The 24,200-nt window shown below is 46.4% G+C and overlaps 4 protein-coding genes across 9 annotated transcripts; 2 read left to right on the forward strand and 2 right to left on the reverse strand.

Moving 5' to 3' along the window:
- Nucleotides 1-340: 340 nt before the first annotated feature.
- Nucleotides 341-5,868, forward strand: Rnf39 (ring finger protein 39). Its single transcript, XM_034523881.2, has 4 exons — nucleotides 341-898; nucleotides 2,631-2,653; nucleotides 2,878-2,969; nucleotides 4,500-5,868. Exons 1-4 carry the CDS (start codon nucleotides 536-538, stop codon nucleotides 5,078-5,080), a joined length of 1,059 nt encoding a protein of 352 aa, XP_034379772.1. The 5' UTR covers nucleotides 341-535; the 3' UTR covers nucleotides 5,081-5,868.
- Ppp1r11 (protein phosphatase 1 regulatory inhibitor subunit 11) lies at nucleotides 5,809-9,293 on the reverse strand. The gene is made up of 3 exons (XM_034523938.2): nucleotides 9,022-9,293; nucleotides 7,370-7,478; nucleotides 5,809-7,017 (listed from the first exon to the last, which is right to left on the reverse strand). Exons 1-3 carry the CDS (start codon nucleotides 9,088-9,090, stop codon nucleotides 6,815-6,817), a joined length of 381 nt encoding a protein of 126 aa, XP_034379829.1. The 5' UTR covers nucleotides 9,091-9,293; the 3' UTR covers nucleotides 5,809-6,814.
- A 2,588-nt stretch (nucleotides 9,294-11,881) lies between these two features.
- Polr1h (RNA polymerase I subunit H) lies at nucleotides 11,882-16,698 on the reverse strand. Its single transcript, XM_034523939.2, has 5 exons — nucleotides 16,530-16,698; nucleotides 16,301-16,448; nucleotides 16,007-16,107; nucleotides 15,732-15,841; nucleotides 11,882-12,498 (listed from the first exon to the last, which is right to left on the reverse strand). Exons 2-5 carry the CDS (start codon nucleotides 16,434-16,436, stop codon nucleotides 12,474-12,476), a joined length of 372 nt encoding a protein of 123 aa, XP_034379830.1. The 5' UTR covers nucleotides 16,437-16,448; nucleotides 16,530-16,698; the 3' UTR covers nucleotides 11,882-12,473.
- Nucleotides 16,699-16,709: 11 nt separating this feature from the next.
- LOC117724220 (RNA polymerase I subunit H-like) lies at nucleotides 16,710-23,414 on the forward strand. 6 transcript variants are annotated; one of them, XM_034523929.2, is made up of 3 exons: nucleotides 16,710-16,853; nucleotides 22,136-22,211; nucleotides 22,632-23,414. In XM_034523929.2, exons 1-3 carry the CDS (start codon nucleotides 16,834-16,836, stop codon nucleotides 23,388-23,390), a joined length of 855 nt encoding a protein of 284 aa, XP_034379820.1. In that variant the 5' UTR covers nucleotides 16,710-16,833; the 3' UTR covers nucleotides 23,391-23,414. The 6 variants fall into 6 exon arrangements, with proteins under 6 accessions (XP_034379820.1, XP_034379821.1, XP_076772986.1 ...); XM_034523930.2 differs by having other exon boundaries at nucleotides 16,757-16,911; XM_076916871.1 differs by lacking the exon at nucleotides 16,710-16,853 and adding an exon at nucleotides 17,235-17,481.
- Nucleotides 23,415-24,200: the final 786 nt, after the last annotated feature.

Genomic DNA, 24,200 nt, shown 5'->3' on the forward strand with positions numbered 1-24,200 from the left:
ATGTAGGTGTGCCAGCCACCTGGGATGACTCATGCCCTGGCAATGTGGGCACACATGCCAAAAGCGAGCCTGGGCATCCTGCCCACCAAAAGCACACCACAGGCCAAAGGGGGAGATTCATACTCTTAAGGGACTTACGGGGGGAGGAGGGGCTACCAAACCCAACAGTGCTACTTTGCCCACGTGCCTTGGTGCTCACCTCCTAGGTTCTAGAACCTAGGTGTCTCAGTCTCCACACCCTGCTCCCCCAAACCCTACTAGGGAAGCGGGAGAACCAGATGAGGCATTACGCAAGGTCTGCTGTTTACCTCCTGCACGGGGCCTCCTCCCTCCCTATAAAACCTGAAGTGGTGAGGAGACACTCTGAGTCCGATCTGGGTAGCTGAGGCAGCCAGGGAGAGGGGTAGATAGGAGGTGCGAAGTGAATGAGGGAGGTGCAGCAAGGGGCGTCAAGTCAGCACGCAGCGGGCGTGGTCCGCCACTTGCGAGCTCGGGGGCGGCTACGGGCTAGGGTGCGTCGGGACCCCTGCTTTCCATGGAGGCTCCCGAGCTGGGCCCGGGGTTGGTGGAGCGTCTGGAGCAGCTGGCGACGTGTCCGCTGTGCGGGGGCCCCTTCGAGGACCCAGTCCTGCTGGCGTGCGAGCACAGCTTCTGCCGTGCGTGTTTGGCGCGCTGCTGGGGGGCCCCGGCGGCGTCCGGCTCCGAGGCGGCGCCCCCTTCCTGCCCCTGCTGTGGCCAGCCGTGCCCCAGACGCAGCCTGAGGTCCAACGTGCGACTGGCAGTGGAGGTGCGCATCAGCCGCGGGCTGCGTGAGAAACTGGCGGAGCCCGGGGCCCGGGCCGGGAAACGACGCGGCGGCCGCATCCCCACCATGGGTTGCCTGGATCCCCACGGAGAGGTAAGGCGGTCCGTCTTCACAGGTTCTGGTTGTTGGTGAAGAAGAGGTCTGTGGGTGTCCTAGCAAAGGTGGGAGCCATGCTTTTCTCTCTGAAGCACTAATGGAAATGTAGGTAGCAGACAGCTTGGCACCAGGAAAGCGGAGGCAGGAGGATTGCTCAAGTTCAGTTTGGTAGACATAGCGAGTTTCCGTACAGAAATGGCTACATAGAAAAGGAAGGGATTTTAAATAAGAATTTTAAGAAAAGGAAGGAGAAGGGGAAGGGGAGGGAGGGGAAAAGATTGGCCAAATAGTTTGAGAAAGAGAGGTAGGACAGGCTGGAAGGAGCTGACACTCAGTGAGGGGGTTTGCTGGGGAGGAGGCTGGATAAAGCCTTGTCAGAGTTGGAGGGAAGAGGTTGTAGAGGCAGAAACATGTTGGTGGCATTTAGAACGCTGAGCCCCCTAGTGATCTCTGAAACCTCCTGCAGAGCCGGGGTGGGAGCCAGAAAGGGGAGTGGGGTGCAGACACCCGGGTTAGGTAAAGGAGGAGCCCAGTGAAGGTGGAGATTAGGACCGAAAGAACAGAGAATCACTGGAGCCAAGGTTGACATTGGGTGCAGAAAAAGCAGAAGTTGAAAGGTGGGAAATTAGGAGACTAGTGTGTGTGTGTGTGTGTGTGTGTGTGTGTGTGTGTGTGTGTGTGTGTGTGTCTGGGGCAAAATGCCTTCCTCTAACAAGCCCTAGCCGAACTGTGGGTTGTTATTGTCCTCAGCTCCTCCCAGATCCCCAGGCACAGGCGGAAACAGGTGGAGGCTAGGTCCGGGTGAACAGCTGGCAGGCCTCTTGCTAGTCTCCAGGTTGTAGCCATAAAGTTTTCTGCTAGGCCCTCCCTGAGCCCCTTAGACATCAACCACTCCTATTCCTGGAGTACCTCAAGACCATCCATCTGGCTTATTTTTTTCCTTAGCAACGCTCCTATCCTGCTTCTGGCTTCCGCCCTTTGAAGGCTTCACAGACCTAATTAGTCTAGGTGTAATTGCCGTCCTCTCTTCTTCCTGCCATACTGGCCTTCCTGGCCATCCTCTCCGAGTATCAGAAAAGGGGAATGGAGGAAACCCAGTGTTTGAAGGGGTAGAGAATCCAGCGCCCTCTTCCGGCTGCTATGGCTCTCTGTAGGGCCTCTTGGGACACTTCTGAGTTCAGGGGCCTGAGGGTATAGAGACATAATAAAACAAAGAGCCCAATAAACGCCACTGAGCTTTTAAGACTAGAAGGAAAGCGGCTTTATTGTTAGGCTTTTATATAACAACTCTTAGCTCAAGGAATATGGGTGTGTGTCCCCTTTTTGTGGTGAAGGGGTGGACATTTGTCTGGAATACATTTCGGAAACTAAAGATAAGGATAACACTACTGAAAGAGAGCGTGGGCCTTGGGGAGATTAAACAAGAGGTAAGAAGTAGTTATGTTGAGGCTGTCGAAGGATGGAGGAGGCATGTAACAGTTTGAATGAAGCTAGGAGCTTGAAGAGAAAGTGATTTTGGAGTAGACAGATGTAAAGGGTATAAAAGAAGAGGGAAGAACCAAAGAGAAAAATGAAGCAGAGCAGGCAGGGGTGTTGCGGGGGAGGGGACGGGTAGGGGAGATGGTTTTAGAAGGTGGGAGGGTATCAAGCAGTCAGAGCTCACCTGAGGCAGAGGGGAAGATGCCCCACAGTATGAACTCACACCCGTGTTTTCTTCTGCCCCTACCAGGATATGAGGAAGACATGGAGACGGTGAGTTCCATTTTTGTTTCTTCCTTTCCACTACCTACAGCCATAGCCACTACCTTCTCTCCAGGCCGGTATCTTTACCTCCACTTAGCAACAGGTTTTCCAGAGTGTAGCCTTCCTTGCCCGTTTCTGTGAAAAGTGAGTGGGTTAGGAGTTGGGATCATCAGAAGCAGCATCAAAAAGGCAGGGATGCTAATAACTTCCTGATCCTTCCTTCATCTCTCCAGATTTGATGTCCCAGCACCCAAGTCATCTCACTCAGGGGAGGACCTCCCTGAAGATTACCCCGTGGTAAAAAACATGCTTCACAGGCTGACAGGTGAGGAGGGGAGGGAGTGGATCATAATCTATGCTCTGTCTTCTCCCTCTTAGCTCTCAAAAATGCTCAAGTCCCCTTTGTTATCAGTTTTGACTTCCTACAGCCGAGATAATGAAGTGCCACAAACACGTGACTTCAACAGCCACCACCCGTATTGCAAAGTCTAGAGATAGAAGTCCAAGGGCTACAGAGAAATCTGTCTCTCTCTTGGCTTCTGGAAGTCTCAGCACTTCCTTGGTCCACAGATGGTCTTACCTGAGCTTCCTTCTAGGTACCTGTCTCTATGTGCAAGTGTCTCCTCTCCCTTTTAAGGTAGAAATCATACTGCATCAGGGCCCACTATAATAATCTCATTTTTTACTTGATTACCTTTGTGAAAACCTCCCCCCCCCCCAAATAAGGTAAATTCAGAAAATTGGGGAACAGAATTGACATCCCACCCCTTTTAAAGAGTGTCTTTCTATATATCCCAGGCTGGCATGGACCTCTAGTCCCTCTGTCTTTGCCTCTAATGTGCTGAGGCTATGCATATGTAACTCCACGTCTGGACAGGAGGCACAGTGTAGCCCAGAACAATATCCTTAATTCCTCAGGTCTCAGCCACTTTCCCTCATGCTTTTATGTACCTCTAGACAGTACAAGATCTCTCTGAGGAATCTCCTCCCATTCTTGGAAAGGGGTCAGGACTCCAGTGTCTCCTCTACCTTTCTGTGTGCATTCCCAAGGTAGCTCTCCAGATGTTCCACCCCTTAGTCACCCTTCCATCTCATTTAATCCAAATTGCTTCTAGCTCCTAATCCAGAAGTATTTCCTTAAAGCACCCCATACCTACAAGGCCAGTGACTCTTTCTGGTCCCTTAGGCAATCTCTGTATTTCCTCTGACAACATCTCTTATAGAAATGGGCCTGTCCTGTGAAGGTAAATGAGCTAGTTTTACTGGATTCCTCCCTTTGCCCTTCCTTTAGTCACTCTGGTTCCTATCAGGTATCAGTCTCTCTCAGGTATCAGTCTCTCTCTGTAGTCTGGCTGACCTGGCTCACATACCCCACCCAGATGCGGAAGATTAAAGGTTTTTGCTTTGTGTCGTTGTTGACACAGGGTCTTACTATGTAGTCCTAACTGGCATGGAACTTGCTATACAGGCTGTCCTCGAACTCACAGAGTTCTGCCCTCTTTGCCTCCCAAGTGCTGTGATTAAAGCCACCATAGTCCAGTTGCCTTGCAGATTCAAGCGTTAGTCTTCGTTCTCCCTCGAAGTCCCATCAGCCATTCTTCTTCCACCAACACCACAAAACAGCCTCCCCTCAGGACTCCACTCTGGGTTCCTTGACCAGAATGGTTCTTGTCCAAGTCCAGTTCAACAAAAGTGGTGCATCAGAGCTCTGTGCCTTAGTCTCTTCTGATCTCGGTCGCCCTTTGAGCTGCGAGGGGACTCAAGGACGTCTCTTAAGGACCCTTGATACCTCTTCTCCATCTTTCTCTCTCCGGACTTAAAAAACTTCTCATGTGATGTTCCTCCTCTTCTGCAGCTGACCTGACTCTCGATCCTCGCACTGCACACCGTGATCTGCTCATCTCGTCTGACCACCGCGGCGTGAGTCTGGCTCCACCCGGAACACCTGCGCCGCTGGACAGCCCCGTGCGCTTCGATCAACTCCTGGCCGTGCTGGGTGCGCAGGGATTCTCGTCAGGCCGCCACTGCTGGGAGGTGGAGACCGCGGAAAGCGGTTCCTTCAGAGACTCTGCAGCGAAGGATGAGAACGCAGAAGAGAGCAGTTATGCCGTGGGCGCTGCCGGGGAGTCCGTGGCGCGCAAGGGCCTCATCAAGCTGTGCCCATCCGAGGCTATATGGGCCGTGGAAGGCCGTGGCGGCCGCTTGTGGGCGCTCACGGCCCCGGAGCCCACTCTGCTAGATGGCGCCAGGCCCCCGCCGCAGCGCATTCGCGTGGACTTGGACTGGGAGCGGGGCCGTGTGGCCTTCTATGACGGCCGCTCATTGGACTTGCTCTTCGCCTTCCAGGCGCCGGGCCCGCTCGGGGAGCGTGTCTTCCCGCTGCTCTGCACTTGTGACCCCCGCGCCCCGCTGCGTATCCTGCCGGGAGAAGCCTGAGTCTCGGGTCTCTAGCTCCTACCCTAGCCTAGTAGTCCGATGGCCTCTTGGCTACTTCTGTCAGGTGCAGAAATCCCCACCTAGTTCAGTGACCTTGTCCGTGCACCAATCGGAGCAGGAGTATTAATAAACACCCTTTGCCCACTCACATTCTTTCTCCCAAATCAAAACCTCAACTGGCTTGTACATCCGTGCCTTTAAGCCAGTCTACTCCTGAGTCTCCATTACCTAAGACATTTTTCTTGAGTCCTCTTTCTGTACCATTCTAGACCAGGATAGAGAAAGAGGCTCTGTTTGTACTACCAGTGTTGGGAAACAGTCCTAATTTACCTCCAATCCCAAAAGGCTCAGGGCATGATCCACAGCAGGAAGGCTGGAGCTTCCTGCTCATTTCTACTCTGATTCTCCTCAAAAATAAATAAAAAATAAAAATCCTCCTAAAACAAGACACTTAACTCGTAGCCTAAGCCACTCAGCTCAGACCTGAAGCCTAAAACATAAATTTTTGGGATGTGTATGCAAGCTAGTCTACACTCTACCTTCATTTATGACTGTTTCCTATGCTCGTGGCCTTTTCCCATTGAACACCCTCTTGGAACTTTATCTTGCACATAAAAGAACTAATGGTGCTACCTCCCTTCTCAACCCAGGAGCAACTCAGGCATCCCAAACATTCTGTATAGTCCCCCATCCTTCCCTTGTGTATAAATGGGCCTGTATTTAACACGTTGTGCAATGTTGGGTTATTTATTTTGTGCATCTGTGGCAATAAATGAGATCTAAGTGGTGCCGTGGGTTCTGCTGATCTCTGTACTATGCACAGCGAGAGGCCAGGAGGACAATCCCCAGATCCCAGCACCAGTTGGGGAGGGCTGAGAGAGAGAGCAACACACCTGGGTCGGCAGACACCAAAGCCTAGGAAGGAAAGGGTAGGAGTGTACTGCAGGGGCCTGTCTCCTCATCTTTTTGCTTTCTCCCTCTTCCCCTTTAGGGACCCAAGCCCCTAAATCACCAAAGCTGAAGCTCAGAGATTAATGGCTGGGAAAATCATTGGCTCTAAGTCAGTGGTCTCAGCCAGCGTTGTCAGAAATGTTATATTCAATTCAGGACATGACTATTTTTGGTTCCACTTCCCATTAGAGGTATGAATGACAAAGACCTCTCCTGACTCCTTTGGAAGGCCAGAAGGGATAAAAGGAGCGGAAGAGCCAGGGAACCCTATGGTCTCCACACAACCTTACATCCCACAGGCAAGAACCTAAGATTTAGGAAAACTTCGTCAGTGGAGGAACCATAAGCCAGGATTAATACACAGAGCAGGGGTGCAAGATTGCCTGGAATCTGATTGGGGCCCTGGCAGTGAAAGCTGGGACCGTTGAAAACCCAGTTGAAGTGCTTGGGACTCAAGCTGAGGGTGCAGGTGGCCAAGATAACTGGATCCCAGGACAGGTAGTTTGGCAGTGAGAACAAAAGGGATAGCCTCGAACCACGATGCCTGGATCCCAGGCATGGGGGCAAACTGTAAGGAAAAAGGGGCTGGGAGAACCCAGAAGCCTGGGTTCTGGAACAGCAGCAAGTCAGAATTCCAGGATCTGTATCTACCCTCCTCTTCCTCTTCTCTATCAGGCAGGAGAGGAAAGAAGGGGGCAGTAGAAGGGACCAGGCCATGGGTTGAGTCCCCATGTCAGATGGATACATTTGGGGCCAGGCAGACACATGAGTGGTGAGAGGGATTTAGTGCTGCATAGGTCCTGGAGGGGGCTGAGAGGGATCAGGAGGCTGTGGGGGAGTGGTTGGGGTGGGTCCTGGGGTTGTAGGACGCCGTCCTTTGCGGTGACCCCGTACACAGTGCGTATGACCACAGCCTTCCTCTTCATCCTCATCACTCTCTGTGGAGCTCTCACCAAAGGCCCGAGGTTTCTCATAAATACAGCAGCCTGCACAGGGAGGGAGAAAGCCAGTTAAGGATGAAGAACATAAGAGTTCAGTCAGTTACATTTCCACCGATCTGTGTGAAAATCCTCTCCCAACTACTGTCTCCGTCTACTTTCTTGGAATCCAGCTGCCTTAGCCTCCTCCCCCAGGAACTCAGGTACCCACGGCTCTTGCCTCTTCAGAGAGTCAGAGGCACCTGCCTCCCATTCGGCCATGGCTTGCCCTCACCTCCACACCCAGGCCTTGGTACCACATAGTTTTACACCCACCCGCTTTCCTTTCCAACCAAGAACTCGAGAGAGCTGTAAAGCCTGAGAGAGACGGTGGCCGGGATGCTGGGCCACCCACACTCACATTTCGATGAGCGGCGCCCCATATGCTCATTGTCCACAGTGTCACTCGACCACTCCACCTTCTTCTCTGGCTTCCGTTTCCGAAGTTTAATGGTTAGACTCCGATTCTCCTGTAAAGTTAAAGAGGTGTGGGCCCATCTGGCTCACCTCTTCTAGGCTTTTCCGATTTCCCATGGAACCTCCTCTTTTGTCTTCCCTGGCTCAGTCAGTAACATGCACCATGCCCCTGGAGGGGCCAGCGTGCTGGGAGTCAACACAGGACATGTATTTAGACTGTCTGTGGGAATTATGGATTCCTGTTCTCTCGATAACCAACAGTATACAAAAAAGACAATTCTTAACCTAGGGAAGGTGCCAGCAAATCTGCAAAGTAAGACACAATTCTCCCTGTTTCATCTGTCTTCTTCGTTACGCTTGGTGGTATGAATATAGGAATGTTATTTTCTCCCTTTCCTGTGACTAGTCTTTGACCTTCTTTTCTTCTCCACACCTCTCATTCATGTTCTCTCTAAAGAGATTGAGGCCTGTAATCTCAGCACTTAGGAGACTGAGACGGCCTCTGAAACATGGTAGAGCTTTTTTCTCAGGAAAAAAAAAAAAAAAAAAAAGGCAGGGATTAGGGGGTAGGGGGAGGAGACATTTCTGTTGGTAAAGCTCTTTTCTTGCAAGCATGAAGACCTGAGTTTGATGGCATGAATCCAAGGGAACAGAACCAACAACAACAAAAAGTCAGATGCGGTGGTGGTGGTAGTACATGTTTGTAATTCCAGTATTGGAGAGGTGGAAAAAGGAAGATAGATCTCTTGCTAGCTAGCCTAGCCTATTTGGTCATCTCCAGGAAAAATGATTCTGTATCAAAAATAAAGAAAGAAAGAAAGAAAGAAAGAAAGAAAGAAAGAAAGAAAGAAAGAAAGGTAGACCATGCCTGAGAAAAATCTGAGATTGATTTCAGGTCTATACTCACACATACACATCAAAATAAAACAAATATCCAAAACCCTCCTCCTACAAAGAAAGCCTTCATTCTTTTTTCTCTCATCTTCAAGCCCAGGGCTACCTAATCCTATCTACTTATTCTTTAACATTCTGGCATCTCTGGTAATAATTACTAAACTACTAAGCTTCTTCAACCCAGACATCATTAAACACAACGCATCTTTCTCCCTTTGAAAGCAATTCGTTTTTGCAAAAATTGTTTGCTCATTTGCTTTTCTCCTCTCTGATCTGCCAAAACACTACCTTCACCTTATTTTCTTGTTTCCTCATTCCCTCTGCTTTAACACGCACCCATTCCATGACTATTGGTAAGCACTCGTCCTGTACGTTTGCCTCCAAAACCATGCTTTCTCAAATGGCGTTTCACGTTCTCCCAGTACCTTCCTTGCTCCTTAACCCAGTTTCCGTTTATTACGTACACAGACCACCACCCCAAGCCGTAACACCTATACTCTAATTGTAACTGCGGATTAAACAATCCTTGACCAGTTACTTGAACCATTTGAGCCGTTCCAATCATTTCTAGTTCCTTGAGATTTTCCCAATAAGAGTAAACCCCACATGTCCCAGATCCCAAACCCACCAACTTTCCAAACCCCCACCCCCCTCCCAGTGCCTCCCAGACCCCTAAATTGCCCCCCTGCCCGCCTTTCTCACGGGCTCGGTTGTCACGGTAACCGTTGTCTCAGTGACGGTCTCACTCATCCCGGCCCCTGCCTCCGCCATGGCTAAAGCGAAAAGCTAGGAAGCGGGATGAGACACCCTTCCCTTTTTCTGCGCCTCTGAGATCTAAGAGAACTGGTACACGATTCGGAGTATAGGCCAGGATGCTCTAGCTTCTTAATCTCCCCTACTCCTCCAGGGCCTCTGCTTCCCCACCCCTGGGGAAAACCTGTCCAACCCCACTTCCGGCCTTTCACTTCCGGGTATGACGCATCCTGTAGAACAGTTTCCCTTCCCCACCACCGCTTGGGCTAAAGCAGGCGTCGCCAGATTAGTTCCGCCGTAATGCAATAGTGCGCAGACGCCGAGGTGGGCAGAAGTGATGTCATTGTGGGGTGGGGCCAGGAGGTCCAGGGCCTAAGTTCATTGGCGGGTCAATTTGGGGCCGCTGGGCAAAGAGGGTCCTGTGTGCCTTTACCGTATCTGCTGTGTCCTTATCTGGGTGAAAAAACAGGTGGGACAGGGACCCCATCTCGGCCAAATTCCGTTTTATCATTCTGTCGAGAAACGGTTTTCCAGGAGCAGGAAATGCACTGAGTTCTAGTCGTCTCCCTGTTTGTTGATATCCCAGTGAGGGTACACTAGACTTGGACTTTTTTGGGCGTAGTAGGCACTAAGATTAAAGTGTGAAACACCTAGACTGCCGTTTAGCTCCCAGTTTGAGGAATGCAAAGGCTAGATGCAGGGAACAGAATAACAAATTCAAATTCATCTGGTTAAATTTTGTTGAATCTCTCCACCTAGCCATCCCAAAATACCAGTTTTTTTTGTTTTTTTTTGTTTTTTGTTTTTTTCGGGACAGGGTTTCTCTGTGTAGTCCTGACTGTCCTGGACTCACTCTGTAGACCAGGCTGGCCTCGAACTCAGAAATCCACCTGCCTCTGCCTCCCAAGTGCTGGGATTAAAGGCGTGCGCCACCACCGCCCGGCCAGTTTTTGTTTTCTTACAATGAGAAACTAGATTTAGATTATATGTATAATATGTGTAAGTGCTTTTTTAAAAAATTGGCCTTGTGATGGTTTACATTTAGGCTTGCTATGTTCGAGAGACCAAACCTGGGGTGGGGGTGGGGGAAGCCTCTAATTTGTAAGCTCCTAATTTGTACAAACTGTATCCTGGCAGCCCACCTATCTTTTATTTACCAGATATTGAAGCCTAATTTTTTTTTTCCCAAACAGGGCTTCTTTGTGTAGCCCTGAACCCTTTTGAAACTCGCTCTGTAAACCAGGCTGATCTCAAGCTTAGAAATTCACCTGTTTATGCCTCCCTGAGTGCTGGGATTAAAGACCACCACCAACACCCAACAATTATTTTTTAAATTATTATTAGGTTTTTTCCTCCTTACCTGCTTTACATCCTGCTCACTGCCTCCCTCCCGGGCACCCCCTCCTGCAATCCTCCCCCCATCCCCTTCTCCTGAGCTGGTGGGGTCCCCCTAGGTATCATCCTCCCCACCCCCACCCGACACCTCAAGTCTCTGGGATGCTAGGTGCTTCCTCTCCCACTGAGGCTAGACAAGGAAGCCCAGCTAGAGGAACCTATTCCACTTATAGGCAACAGCTTTTGGAATTGCCCCTGCTCCAGTTGTTTGGGACCCACATGCTGCACATCTGCTACATATGTGGGGGGAGGCCTAGGTCCAGCCCATGTATGTTCTTTGCTTGGTGGTTCAGATTCTAAGAGCTGTAAGGGTCCAGGTTAGTTGACTCAGTTGGTCTTCCTGAGTTCTTATTCCCTTTGGGGCTCGAAATCCTTCCTCCTATTCTTCTATGAGTCCCCAAGTTCCATCTGTTGTTTGGTTTTGGGTATCTGTATGAGTCAGCAGCTGGGTGAAGCCTCTCAGAGCAAAACATTCACTTGTACTCACTTATAAGTGGATATTAGCCACAAAACAGAGGAATCATGTTACACTCCACAGACCCGAAAATGCTAAACAAGAAGGCCTAAGTGAGGAAGCTTGACTTTCACTTAGAAGGGAGAATAGTCATCAGGCAGATGGAGGGAGGGAACTGGGAAGAAGGGTGAATGGGAAAGGGGTGGAGTCAGGATCTGGTATGGGGAAGGACAGGATATATTGGCTAGATGGCCATGAAAATTAATGGAAATCTGCAACTAACAGAGTTGAGGAGGTGGGGCAGGGGGGATGGCATCTCCAGGACGAGGCAGAGACCTGGGATAAGGGAGGTGCCCAAGAATCAACCTTAGCTGTGATTCACACTATACTGGGGATATGGAATCTGAAGAACCCACCTCTGGTAGCCAGGCCAGAACCCCAGTGGAGCAATAGAGATAACAACTCACCCACAAAACAACTTTCAACCCCAAATTTATCCTGTCTTTAGGAATTGTAAGAGGGGGGATGGAGCAGAGACTAAGGAAATGGCCAATCAATAACCCTGTCCAACTTGAGACCCATCGCACAGGCAAGCACCAATCCCTGACACTATTAACGATACTTTCTTATGCCTGCAGAAAAAAAAAATTCTTAAATTGACTGATTTTATAAAATTTGCTGTTCTGGCAAGATAATAGGCCATAAGACTAACTGCTATTTCTGCTTCTGTAGTCAAGCTTACCTGTTCTGCTCAATGGCTCAGACAACTGCAAAACATATGCTAAAATTAGACTCTGCCTACATGTAGACAGAATATATGTAATCTGGTGGTTTTTAACTTTATAAGCTTTGATGCTGCATCTTGGGAGCACTCTCAGTTGCTGTCCTGGTGCCATGAGTATTTAATAAAGCCTCTTATTAAAATTTATTTATGGTCCTGTTGAATCTATAACAGCCTCATTCCAGACTCCATTATTTTATTATAGTTTTTTTCTTTTTTATAGATATTTCTCTACTTCACCTAACTTTCCTTTGGAATAAGACCGATGGTTGCTTTTTCGTTTTTAGCCATCTTGTTAGGTGGCTCAGGCTGGCTCTGAACTCCTTATGTAGTTCATCTATCAGTGAGGTGCTGGGATTACGGGGCTTATGTCACCAGCCTGACCAGAATAAGAGATTAAGAGTAACACACATAACGTCAAGGTTTCATAGAAAAATAACTTCAGTTAACTCAACAAGGGAAAGGAGTATTCTGGGTCAATGATCTTTTTTTGTTGCTGTTGTTGTTTTTCGAGACAGGGTTTCTCTCTGTAGCCCTGGCTGTCCTGGAACTCACTCTGTAGACCAGGCTGGCCTCGAACCCAGAAATCCACCTGCCTCTGACTCCCAAGTGCTGGGTTTAAAGACGTGCGCCACTGCTGCCGGGTTGGGTTGATGATCTTATTCCGAGAACAAAGCATGGTAACCGGAGGAGACTGAGAAGGCATCAAAGACCAGTATCTTCACTTCCAAGAGGAGGAAAGGATAGTTGCCGAGTTGCCAGAAAAAAGGGTCAAGAATCTTCCTTTTCCTGAAACCTACAGAGGGAGAAGACTCGTTATATTTAACCAAACAGAATATCTAATAACCAATAACTAATATTACTTTGAAGTATGCAAACATTTCCCAGGACAGAAAATCACTAGCCAAGAAACAGAAAAGGCCAAACTGTACGTCATAAAAATTAAAATAATTTTTTTTTTTTTGTAGCTGGACGTGGTGGCACAGATCTTTCTCTCTCTCTCTCTCTCTCTCTCTCTCTCTCTCTCTCTATTTTTTTTTTTTTTTTTTTTTTGGTTTTTTTTTTTTTTTTTGAGACAGGGTTTCTCTGTGTAGCCCTGGCTGTCCTGGAACTCACTCTGTAGACCAGGCTGGCCTCGAACTCAAAAATCCGCCTGCCTCTGCCTCCCAAGTGCTGGGATTAAAGACGTACGCCACCACTGCCCGGCCTGATCTTTCTCAAAGAACCCTATGTGTGCTGGGAATGCTGCATTCACCTAAACTGTAAGAGACTCGGAGTTCAAGTTCTAAAACCAGCACACAGTCAAAAATTACAAAGCAAAAGAGTACCATGAAAAAGTCAGCAGAAACAGACAGTATCAGATCCCCAGAAACAGTGGATATCAGAATCACCACACACAGAGATATTAACATTTTTAATATATTTAACATACATTTAAAGAACAAAAGGAGCATTTTAAATGATTAATGGCAGCTGCAAAGGATCCAGGTTTGGTCATTAGCACTCACATGGTGGTTCACAACCATCTTTTAACTACAGTCCCAGGAATCTAACATCATTTCTGGCCTCTCTGGGTACCAGACATGTATATAGTGCACTTATATACATAAAAAAAAAAAAAAAAAAAAAAAAAAAAAACACCACTCATACACATAAAATAATAAGTGTTAAATGAAATGACTGAAAAATTTAAAATGACAAATGAGCTAACTGTTTGGATGATTCATGAAGTTTGAAAAAATTAGTAATAAATGAGGGGCTGAGGAGATGGATGGCTCAGCTGGCAAAGTGTCTGTTGCACAGACAAGAAAACTTGAGTTTGGATTCCTAGGATCCGTTTAAAAGTAAAAAGCTGGGTGTGGTGGTCCACACGTACAGAATGTGCTCTACTAGATCTGAGAAGCGTGGGACAACGGCAGAATGAATGTCCAAAACGTACTGGGTAACCAGCCTAGCCTGAGCTCCAGGATCAAGAGACTCTGCCTGGTAAGAAAATGTGGAGAACTGGAAGTGATGGCACACATCGTTAATTCTAGCAGTCTGGAGACAGAGGCAGATTGTTATCTAGGAGTTTGATGCCTAGCTGGTCTACAAAGAGTTCTAGGCCAGCCAAGAATATAGTGAAGCCCTGTCTCAAAACAGAAAGAAAAGAAAAGAAAAGAAAAGAGAAAAAAAGAAAAGAGAAGAAAAGAAAAGAGAGAGAAAGAAAGAAAGAAAGAAAGAAAAGAAAGAAAGAAAGAAAGAAAGAAAGGAGAGGTGGAGGGAAGGAGGGAGGGAGGAAAGAAGAGGGAGGGAAGGAAGAAGAAAGAGAAGGAAGAAAGGAAGGCAGGCAGGCAGGCAGGCAGGCAGGCAGGCAAGCAGGCAAGTGAAGGACGGGGAGAGAGAGAAGAAAAGACACTTAATGAAGCAACCCAATGTCTAATTCTGGCCATCATATGTACACTTGCATAAATACATGCATACAGCCACATGAACACAAATATATTACACCTACAACACTCTCACTGCCATAAACACATATAAATTGAAGACAAAATTAATGAGCTGTAAGAAAGACCTGGAGAAATTACTCTGAAGACAATATAAACAGAAATGAGGCCAGGCAGTGGTGGCGCACGCCTTTAAGCCCAGCACTTGGGAGGCAGAGGCAGGCAGATTTCTGAGTTCGAGGCCAGCCTGGTCTACAGAGTGAGTTCCAGGACAGCCAGGACTACACAGAAAAACCCTGTCTCGAAAAACCAAAGGAAAAAAAAAAAAGAAATGGGATGGAAAATAAAGAAGATGAGAGATGTGAAAGTCTAATAAGATATTCGAGGATATGAGAGACAAGCAATATTGGAATGGGATAATGGCTGATGCATTTCCAGACTGGCAAAAGATAAGTCAATTCTCAGCTTGGGAAACCTAAGGGGCTGGGACGTGGCTGAGTTGGTAGAGTGCTTAGAGTGTTTGGAAACAAAGCTCAGAGCTGGAGCCTCAGGACCATGAACAGCGATGGCGGCACACACCTGCCTGTAAGCCTCACATCTGAGAGGTGGAAGCAGGATATGAAGATCAAGAAGAAAAAACAAGTTTAACAACAATTCTAGAGAGAACAAATATTATAAGAGAGCTTGGGGTACAGCTGAGTGCAGAGTACTTCTTTCACACGCCTGAGGCCGTGAATTGTACCCCAGGAGGAAAGACAACAAAAAGCAAAAGCAAAAATACAGAAAGCCACACAATAATGTAGTACTACACAAACCAAGACAAAGAGTGCTCCAGACTATTCAGACCACTATTGCTTTGAATCACGATTATGTTGAGTCTCTCCTTCACAGCGGGAATTTTCAGCATCTTGTACCACTATGCAAAGCAATGCCTACTTCCTGTGTTTTAAATTTTCCTAGTAGTTTTTGTTTTTGTTTTGGTGACAGCCTCTGTTAGCTCAGGCTGGCCTTGAAAGCATCGGCCTTCTTTGGAGGCCCATGTCACCACACCCATCCAGCTTTCTTTTCACACATCTTAAAAGGTTTATATCACAAGAGTAAAGGGGAGCTGTTGAGATAGCTCAACACTCATTCTACAGAGGATCCAAGTTCAGTTCTCAGCACCCACATCCAACGGCTCAGAACTACCTGTAACTCCAGCTCCAGGGATCCAAGCTTTCTGGCATTGGTGGGCACCTGCACATTCAAATATGCACACACAAACACCTACACATAATTTTAAAAAATAAACATCTTTTTAACAAGCCAGATGCAGTGGCACCTGTTCAAATCTCAGTACTCAGGAAACAGAGGCAGGAAATTACTTCAAATCTGAGGTTAACCTGGACTGTATGGTTGAGAGTTCAAAGCTAGCCTGGGTATATAGTGAACTCCTGTCTTGAAAAACACCAAATAAGTAATAAAAATAAAAAGAGCTACAGACACTCCCCCACTCCCCCCCCCCCAATGGACTGGATCAAATGAAATAATACTAGTCTGTCATTGATTTTGTTGTTTTGCAAGCACTGAAAAGGGGCAGAGGGAGGGGAAATAGTCTCACTTGCAGTTGATACAGGTATAGAAGACAGTCTGTCCTTCATCAGCTGAGCGCATCTGTCTGGTGTGGTATGCCATCCCCTCATGACCACATCGAGGGCAGCGCCTATCAACCTAGGAAGAGATATTACAGTTATGGAAATCAAATCATATGTCTCTGCTTCCATACAGAAATCAAACTATTGCACTCGTTGGACATTCTCCTGGAACAGAGTGCAAAACCAGGTCTCCAGAATCACCCTTCCATTGCTCTTTTCGAGCTAGTCCTTATCAACTTACCACTGGTCCCTGGGATTCAGGTCCCTCATCCACAGACATCGGTATGGTAGCCCCCAGTTTGTTGAATACTACTGAGGTCTTCACAACCTTCCCTTCAAAATCTGCACAGGAAGTAACAGAAATAGCAAAAGAGGCATCGAATCCCTGCAACACTCTCCCAGATGAGTCACATCAGTTTTTTTCTCTCCGTCAGTGTCTCACCTCCCTAAGACCAACTAGTGCTGAGGTCACCCCCATCGTGGACCCTTCCGCCCGTACCCTTGGCTGAGTCTAGCTAGCATACCAGCCCCTCACCTCGCACATCGATGGAGAAGCTACAGCGAGGGCATATGACAGTATCCTGAGCTCCAGGCAGCGGCAGGACTGAGCCACAATCTGGGCAGAAATCCAAGTCTGATTGAAAGTTGGAGCAGGGGCGGGCCAGCTCCATGGCGGATGAGACCTGGAAAAGAGGAGTTTATTATTGAGGCACAGGAGTCTGGCCTTTAAGGTTGTTCCCTAAGGCTTCCCAGGCGGGAATTACCTGAGTCCTCCTCCCACTGGGTCCTCTGACAGCAGTGTTTGGAGTGCTAGGCGTCCTGAACCTCAGCTGTTGGGGAACCTTGTGCAGCCGAACATAGGCGGAAAGCTGATAGAGTACAGATCCCAGCTGCGGGCTAGAGCGCCCTATCCCCAAGGCGCCGGGCAACAAGTGCGCTCCGCATGCTAGAGCGTCTTCGGGTCTTGGCGGCCGTTGGGTCGTGACGTCATAATTAATGGCGCACATACTCGAGGCCGCTTAAAGGAGGGAGCCGAACCTCTAGCGGAAGGGCGTTTACGGTGGCACTATGACGTCGACTAAACCAAGGCGAGTAGCCAGTGTTAGGCGACCGCTCCGCACTAATGCTGGACTATTATTTGCTTTGGTAGGGAATCCTACACATAGTAAGGGAAGGGGGCGGGAACGTCCCCCTAAAACTATGATTTTTCCAGAGGAACTGATTTCGCTTGAATTGAGAGAACCGCAACTCTTGGCGGTTCCGGAGACCATTTTTGTTGCTTTTGTTTTCAATTTTGTTCTGTTTTGGTTTTTTGTCCTTTTGCGGCTGCTCAGTGGCCAAAAGCAAAGCTAAGAAGCATTCTTGTGCATTCTTTTAGGCCTTCCTGGCCGTTTGTCCCTCGGCTGCACCAGCTTCCGCGCGTCGGCTTTGGGCAATTTCGAGCACTTAAGTGAGTCAGCTTCGTAAGGCGTGAGGAATGGTGAGGGTGAAGGCAGAAGACACACGAGGCATTTGAGAGGGAGTTAGGGATTTGAAGGTGGTGCAACTGCTGAGACTAGGGCTCTCCTCTCCCTAGGCACTTGCCAGATGAGGGAGCTTAGTCATTAATCAAAAGCGCTTTTTGGATTTACTAGGGATTAGGCTTGGCTTTCACTTGCAGACCATCTTCCACTCCTCTAAGCTCGCGTTCACCTGTGTTTAAATACCTGCTATCCAGTAAGTGAACAATAGGGTAAATATAAAATCGTGTCTTTTCATTCACCAGAAGCCTACAAAATAAGGAAACAGTGTGTTGAAGAAGGACCAGCTTGAAGATAGTGTCCCCAGCCCTCCAGCAGCCAACCTGATTACCATGCTAAGTCTGGTCACATAACTACTTTCTGAAGGACATAAACTGTACTCTTTCATAGAAGAGACCCTCATCTGTCTTTCTGTGCAGTTAGTGTCAGATTAAACCATGGAGAAGTAGTTAAAAACCCTCAGCAAGATGCCAAAGAGGACAGACCTGCTGTTTTACTTAGGGGTGAAACTGTTGTCATTGTGATTCTTAAGCAAAGCTCTGCTGCCGAGACTATGATGGTTGGACGCTCTAAATTTTACCTGTGCCTTCTTTCAAAGTAGAAATTGAAATTAGCACCACTTTTCCTTTAAGGTTTGACATTCTTCAGACATCCACCAAGGTTTGACTGCTACCTTTACTGCACAAGCAGTATAAGGCATGATGTTCCTTTCCCATCAAAAGCTCTGTCTATCCAATACATATTTAGCACCCGTGCAAGGGTTAGAAGCTGAGACCAGACTCTGCATAGTTGAAATCTGTGTTCTCTCTTTAATACAGGTGAACAGTTAGAATATGGAGAAAGTGCACTAGTCAGTGGTTGAGCTGGGGATATAAAGTCTACAGGGCATCCCTCTAGACTCCATGGAGAAAAGGCACATGATTTAATAAAAGGATGCAGCATGTCTGCAGGGTTGAACATGCCTTTATCCTAGCACTAGGGAAGCTGATGCAGGAGGGTTGTGAGTTTGAAGCCATCTTGGGCTACAGAGGAAGAAGGTCCAAGCCAGCCTCAATATGTAGCAAAGTTTTGTTTCTAAAATAAATGTTTATGTGTGTGAGTGCACATGCATGTGCTGCCTGCTGGGATGGACTCCAGGGCTTTGGTAGGTAAACCCTTTACTACTGAATTAAATCCCTAACCCTGAGATAGTTATGAGGGAAAGATGCTTAGCTACTATGTGATAATGGTTAGAATTTTGAGACTTAGGATCATAGTACTATATTGGATGCCTTGTGGAAGAAATGAAAGTATGGGGCTGTAGAAATGGCTGAGTGGTGAAGAGCTCTGATGCTCTCAGAGGATCCTGGTTCATTTTCCAGCATCCATGCCACATGGGTACTCACAGCCATCTATAATTCCAGTTCTGGGAGATGGAATGCCTTCTTTATACCTTCACGGTGGCATGTAAATGGTTCACAAAAATGCACGCAATCAAAACACTCATATACATAAAAATATACATTTTATAAAGAAGAAATGCAAGTGAGGTGGTCATTATTATTTTTTGGAGGCAGGGTCTTATAGCTCAGGTTGACCTAGAACTCATAGTTCTCCTACCTAGCCTCCTAAATGTGATAATAGGTATGAAACCTCCATGTCAAGCTCTAGGATAGTAATTCTTTTAATCTCAAACAATAAGCAAATAATATCTAAGAAGGGCTTGAGAGATGACCTAGTAGTTAAGAGCACTTGTTCCTTTTCTAAGGAACCCAGGTTCAATTCCCACTGGCAGCTATAGCCAGCTATGACTGCTAACGATTGTAACTTCAGTCCCAGAGAATCTGATGCCCTCTTCTGGTTTCTGGGTGACTACATGCATGTGGTACACAGACACATGTGGACAAAACAGCACATTAAAAAGAGAAATAAAAGCAAGCCAGTGGTGGCGCAGCAGCTAAGGTAGCTGCCTGCACAGGGCAAGCCCGTGCCCTTTGCTCTCTCTCTCTCCCGGTTCAAATCCTGCTTACCCCGTGTGACTCTGCCTGAGTTTCATGAAAAGAGAGAGAGAGAGAGAGAGAGAGAGAGAGAGAGAGAGAGAGAGAGAGAAAGAATCTTAAAAGAATGTCTGAGAAGTCAGTGAGACAAAATACTAGGTATTAGAGCTCTCTAATATTACGAAGTTTATCACTTGTAGCTATACATTATAATACACACCTCTAAATGTCAACATCAAAATGTGACTATAGATAATCAATAATCGATCTTTACAAATATTTTTTGGATTTTTAGGATTACTTCTTTAAGTGTTGTCTGAATGTATATGTGTATACCACATGCATGCGTGCCTTGTGCCCATGGAGATCAGAAGGGGGAGTCTGATCCCCTGTTACTGGTGTTACAGATGGTCATGAGCTGTCTGTCATGTGGGTGCTGAGACTTGAACGTAGGTCCTCTGAAGGAGTAGCCAGTGCTCCTAATCACTGAGCCATCTTTCTACCCCAATAGTAATTGATTTCTTAAAAAAAAAAAAAAAAAAAAAAAAAAAAAAAAGTTAAATCTATTCTTGTCTCATATGATACCTCCCAACTGCTGTTTCTTCTCCCTCCTCTCCTCTCAATCCCTCCCCTCTCCCTTCAGAAAAAGGCAGGCCTCCCAGGGATATAAACCAAACATGGCATATCATGTTAAAATAAGACTAGGCAACATCCCCTCATATTAAGTTATTAAGATTGGACAAGGCAACCCAGTAAGAGGAAAAAGGGTCCCAAAATCAGCTAAAGAGTTAGAGATGCTCCTCACCCTATACACATACTGTTAGGTGACTCACAATAACACCTTGGTTATATAACCATATTTGCAGAGAACCTAGGTCAGACCCATACAGGAACCCTCATTGTTGGTTCAGTCTTTGTGAGCCCCGATGAGCCCTGGTTAGTTGATTCTGTGGGCCACTTTCTTGTGGTATCCTTGACCCCTCTGGGTCATCCTCCTCCTCTTCCATATAAGCTTCACTGAGCTCCACCTAATGTTTAGCTGTGGGTCTCTGTATCTGCTCCCATCAGTAGCTGGATGAATGCTCTCTGATGATGATGATACTAGGCTCCAGTCTAAAAGTATATCAAAGTATCATTAGGAATCCTTTCATTGACTTATTTTATTTATTTTGGTTTTGGTTTTTCGAAAGAAGGTCTGTCTGTGTAGTATTGGCTGTTTGGGAACTCGCGTTGTAGACCAGAACTGGCCTTCAATTCACAGAGATGCCTCTGCCTCCAATGTGCTGTAATTAAAGGTACCATCACCACTCAGTGACTTTTAAATTCTTTTTTCAATAGTACTTGGTTCTATCCTAGGTCTTTGGGCTATCCAGCCTCTGGTCTGTTGCCCTCCAGGCATCGTCAGACATGGGCTTTCTCTCCCATGATATGGTTTAAGATTTATGTATATGGGTGTTTTGTCTTCATATACATCTGCACAACAGACGAGGGCATTGGATCCCCTGGGACTACAGTTACAGACAGTTGTGAGCTGCTGTGTGGGTTCTGGGAATTGAACTCAGGGCCCATCAGCCAGTGCCCTTAAGCACTGAGCCATCTCTCCAGCCCCCAATAGTGATTGATTTTTAAGTGAGTTGTAAAAATGAAAACTCCACAGAGGAAGTGACGAAGTGTACTAGGAAGACTTAATAGAGACCAAGGGGCTTTTCTGTAAAGGGTAACTTACCTGTAAAGGGTAGGTAGCTGTTGTTTACTGAGAATTTTCCATGTGATCTGTTTATACTTAAGCCATATTTTTTTTTTATGACCCTAAGAGGCAGGCCCTTTATATCTGTCTTTTACAAATAAGGAAACTGACATGGAGCCGGGCAGTGGTGGCACACACCTTTAATCCCAGCACTTAGGAGGCAGAGGCAGGTGGATTTCTGAGTTCGAGGCCAGCCTAGTCTACAGAGTGAGTTCCAGGACAGTTAGGGCTACACAAAGAAACCCTAACTCTGAAAAACAAACAAACAAACAAACAAACAAACACTTACATGGAAGGTAGCTGGCTTTCCCTGCACCATATGGCTTTCCCTGCACCATATGTTGAGGAAATAGAAGAAGTATGGTTCAGTTTTATTCCTGCCAGTCCTCAAAGTCTTTGCTTTTGACTATAGTTTGAGGGTTTCCAACCTATGTGCTGGACAGCTTCAGTTGCTTAAATGTGACCTCACAGTAAACTGAGCTTTGAGCAGCAATGACTCATAAAAATTTGGTGGTCTTCATTGTGCTGCCATCAGCCTGATAAACAAACTCAGAGGGTCACAAAGCTCTGCAGAGTTTCAGCAGGGAATAGTCTCAAAATGGATTTAGGGTGAAGGATGATTGACCTTGTCAGTCAGGCAAGCAGAGGGCCAGATGATCAAACAGGAATAGAATTTCAGTACAAAACAAAGCAAAGATGTTGTATGTGCTGACAGAGGCACAGAAGGCCTGGCTGGACAAAGTGCAGAAAGACAATGAGCTGGCCAAACGAGAGACTAGAGTTATCTCAGAAGACAAAAAAGGCTTTGAAACTAAACAATCTGGTCTGGGTGCCCTTAAGCCATCCCTCACCAAAGAGCCTATTTCTTTTCTCTGTCCATGCCAAAGAAATGATTCTGAGTGGTTTACATTGAGTCCACAGGAGAGGTATGCTTTTAGTTCATACATAAGAAATGATCATTGTTTTGTTGTTTTTTGTTTTGTGACATGGGAAATGCAATGTTTTCTCAATGGAGAAATGGCCCTTGTTCTTGGCCAAAACATTGAGATCTTTGACTGGGATGATAGGTGAGCAAATATGTGGTATCTTCAACACTCTAATCTACCTTTGCCTTTTTTATCTTTTAGATTAGCTTGGGCAAAAGAATCCAGAGACCCTAGAATTTCAGAAGGTCAACAGTCTCCACTGGAGAAAAAGATCCTGGTAAATAATCTGTATACTCTACAGTTTGGAGCTACTTACAAAAGGGACCCGAGGCTTAAAATTCTTCTGTACAGGTGACCCTTTGAGGCATTACTCAGCTTTCAGTCTTGTAGAGTAAATTATTCCAGACCCATATACTTTAAAAACTAGTTATTTATTGTTGATGGGCACTATATACTTTGAGAACACCCAGGCTTGCCTGGGAGCATGGGGTGTAAAATTTAAACTGTTACTCTAAAGTAAATAAAAGGGGTGGGTGGATGTGTTTTTACCTGCTTTTGACTTTAGAGTTCTGGGATTAAGGTTCATGCTACCACTCCTGGCCCAAGACTCCTTCTTTATAATAGTACTGGGGAAAGCAAACTTCTTTTAAATGTGTTTAAAGGAAAAATTACAAAATTCTGAAACTCACTTTGACAGAGTTGTGGTGGTGTGCATACAACAGCAGCAAGGCACTTGGTAACTCAGAAATGCCACGAGGAGAACAGAGCCCTCTGCAGGGAGCAAGCTCGTTCTCTCGACTACTGGCTCGCAAAAGCAGAGTCGTATTATAATAAAAGAATAATGGACATGATGAAAAAAGACAAAGGTGGTGAAACAAAGACAAAAGTGGAAGAGAAACAACCACCACCACACACAGGGAAACAGAAACAGCATGATTGGGTGCCTGAGAGAGAGAAGAAGCAAATAGAAAGGCACATTCATAGAACAGGCCAGGCCAGAGAATTTAAGGACAAACCCTGGAGACAGCAGCAACTCTTCAGTGAATCTACACTACCCAAAATTATGCTAGAGAAGGATAGCATCCCGAAAGCACAGAAGATAAGACAGGCACGTGAGAGAGAGCTGCTCCAAATTAAAGATCACCAGAAGCGCATGATTCGAGGGAGGGAACTTCTACAGCAAAGGCTCGAAGAAAGAATCTTGAGAAAAAGCCTGAGCCAGATCCCACTTCCTGAGAAACACGTTCGAGTGAAGAAACAGAGAAAAGAGTTTGAGAGGGTAGTTGCATACCCACTTTTCCAGCCATCCAATACTAGTCGGATTAAAGTGGATATTCTTATGGAAAAATCTCAGGATGAAAAGGACTTGAGCACAATTATAAAACCTTTTGGAAGGAGATTCTTAGCTGTACCGCCCTTTTTGAGAACTCAAATAGGAAAAATAAAGGATCTGTAAAGTTTCAGAGCTTTGCTAATGGAACCATGTTTCTTTTTTCTTTCTTTCTTTTTTTGGGGTGTGTGTGTGTTGGTGGCAGGGGGGAGGGGAGTCCTGGCTGTCCTGGAACTCTCGGGCCTCAAACTCAGAGTTCTGCCTGCCTTTATCTCCCAAAGCCTGGGATTAAAGGTGTGCACCCCTACCACCTGGCTGAAAACATGTAAACTTTTTTTTTTTTTTTTTTTTTTTTTTTGGTTTTTCGAGACAGGGTTTCTCTGTGTAGTCCTGGCTGTCCTGATACTCGCTCTGGAACTCAGAAATCCACCTGCCTCTGCCTCCCAAGTGCTGGGATTAAAGGCGTGTGTCACCACTGCCCAGCACATATTTCTTATATGAATCTATTGTTTGTGTTCTGGTTGTCTGGGTTTTTTTTTTTTGTTTGTTTATTTGTTTTTGTTTTAAAGGTTTATTTATTTAATATATATGAGTAGTCTATCTGCAAGTACACATGCCAGAAGAGGGCATCAGATCACATTAAAGATGGTTGTAAGCCACCATGTGGTTGCTGGGAATTGAATTCAGGACCTCTGGAAGGGTAGCACCTACTCTTTACCACTGAGCCATCTCTCCTGCCCTGAGTAGTATGATTTTTATTATATACATACATATTTAGCAAATAGTTGGGCTTGAAAGTTTGCCTATTTTCTAATTTGTATTTGTTTAAATATCCTTTCAAAAGTGTTTAGATTATATTTATTTGTTATGTGTGAGTGGTGTGTATGTGTGCATTGCATCTGTTCATATGTGCATGCATCCATGTGTGCATGTGTG

The sequence above is a fragment of the Arvicanthis niloticus genome, chromosome 20 (assembly GCF_011762505.2).
Source record: "Arvicanthis niloticus isolate mArvNil1 chromosome 20, mArvNil1.pat.X, whole genome shotgun sequence".
In the NCBI taxonomy this organism is placed as follows: domain Eukaryota; kingdom Metazoa; phylum Chordata; class Mammalia; order Rodentia; family Muridae; genus Arvicanthis; species Arvicanthis niloticus.

Bases quoted from the DNA above. Each gene is read 5' to 3' on its own strand.
- Rnf39 (XM_034523881.2), top strand. From the start codon at position 536: ATGGAGGCTCCCGAGCTGGGCCCGGGGTTGGTGGAGCGTCTGGAGCAG. The intron at 899-2,630 runs GTAAGGCGGTCC...TGCCCCTACCAG, and splicing joins GCCTGGATCCCCACGGAGAG to GATATGAGGAAGACATGGAG. The intron at 2,970-4,499 runs GTGAGGAGGGGA...CCTCTTCTGCAG, and splicing joins CATGCTTCACAGGCTGACAG to CTGACCTGACTCTCGATCCT.
- Polr1h (XM_034523939.2), bottom strand. From the start codon at position 16,436: ATGGAGCTGGCCCGCCCCTGCTCCAACTTTCAATCAGACTTGGATTTC. The intron at 16,108-16,300 runs GTGAGGGGCTGG...CTTCCTGTGCAG, and splicing joins CTTCTCCATCGATGTGCGAG to ATTTTGAAGGGAAGGTTGTG. The intron at 15,842-16,006 runs GTAAGTTGATAA...ATCTCTTCCTAG, and splicing joins CTGAATCCCAGGGACCAGTG to GTTGATAGGCGCTGCCCTCG.
- Ppp1r11 (XM_034523938.2), bottom strand. From the start codon at position 9,090: ATGGCGGAGGCAGGGGCCGGGATGAGTGAGACCGTCACTGAGACAACG. The intron at 7,479-9,021 runs GTGAGAAAGGCG...TTAACTTTACAG, and splicing joins TTACCGTGACAACCGAGCCC to GAGAATCGGAGTCTAACCAT. The intron at 7,018-7,369 runs GTGAGTGTGGGT...CTCCCTGTGCAG, and splicing joins GGGGCGCCGCTCATCGAAAT to GCTGCTGTATTTATGAGAAA.
- LOC117724220 (XM_076916874.1), top strand. From the start codon at position 21,705: ATGTTGTATGTGCTGACAGAGGCACAGAAGGCCTGGCTGGACAAAGTG. The intron at 21,935-22,135 runs GTATGCTTTTAG...TTTATCTTTTAG, and splicing joins ACATTGAGTCCACAGGAGAG to ATTAGCTTGGGCAAAAGAAT. The intron at 22,212-22,631 runs GTAAATAATCTG...TCACTTTGACAG, and splicing joins CACTGGAGAAAAAGATCCTG to AGTTGTGGTGGTGTGCATAC.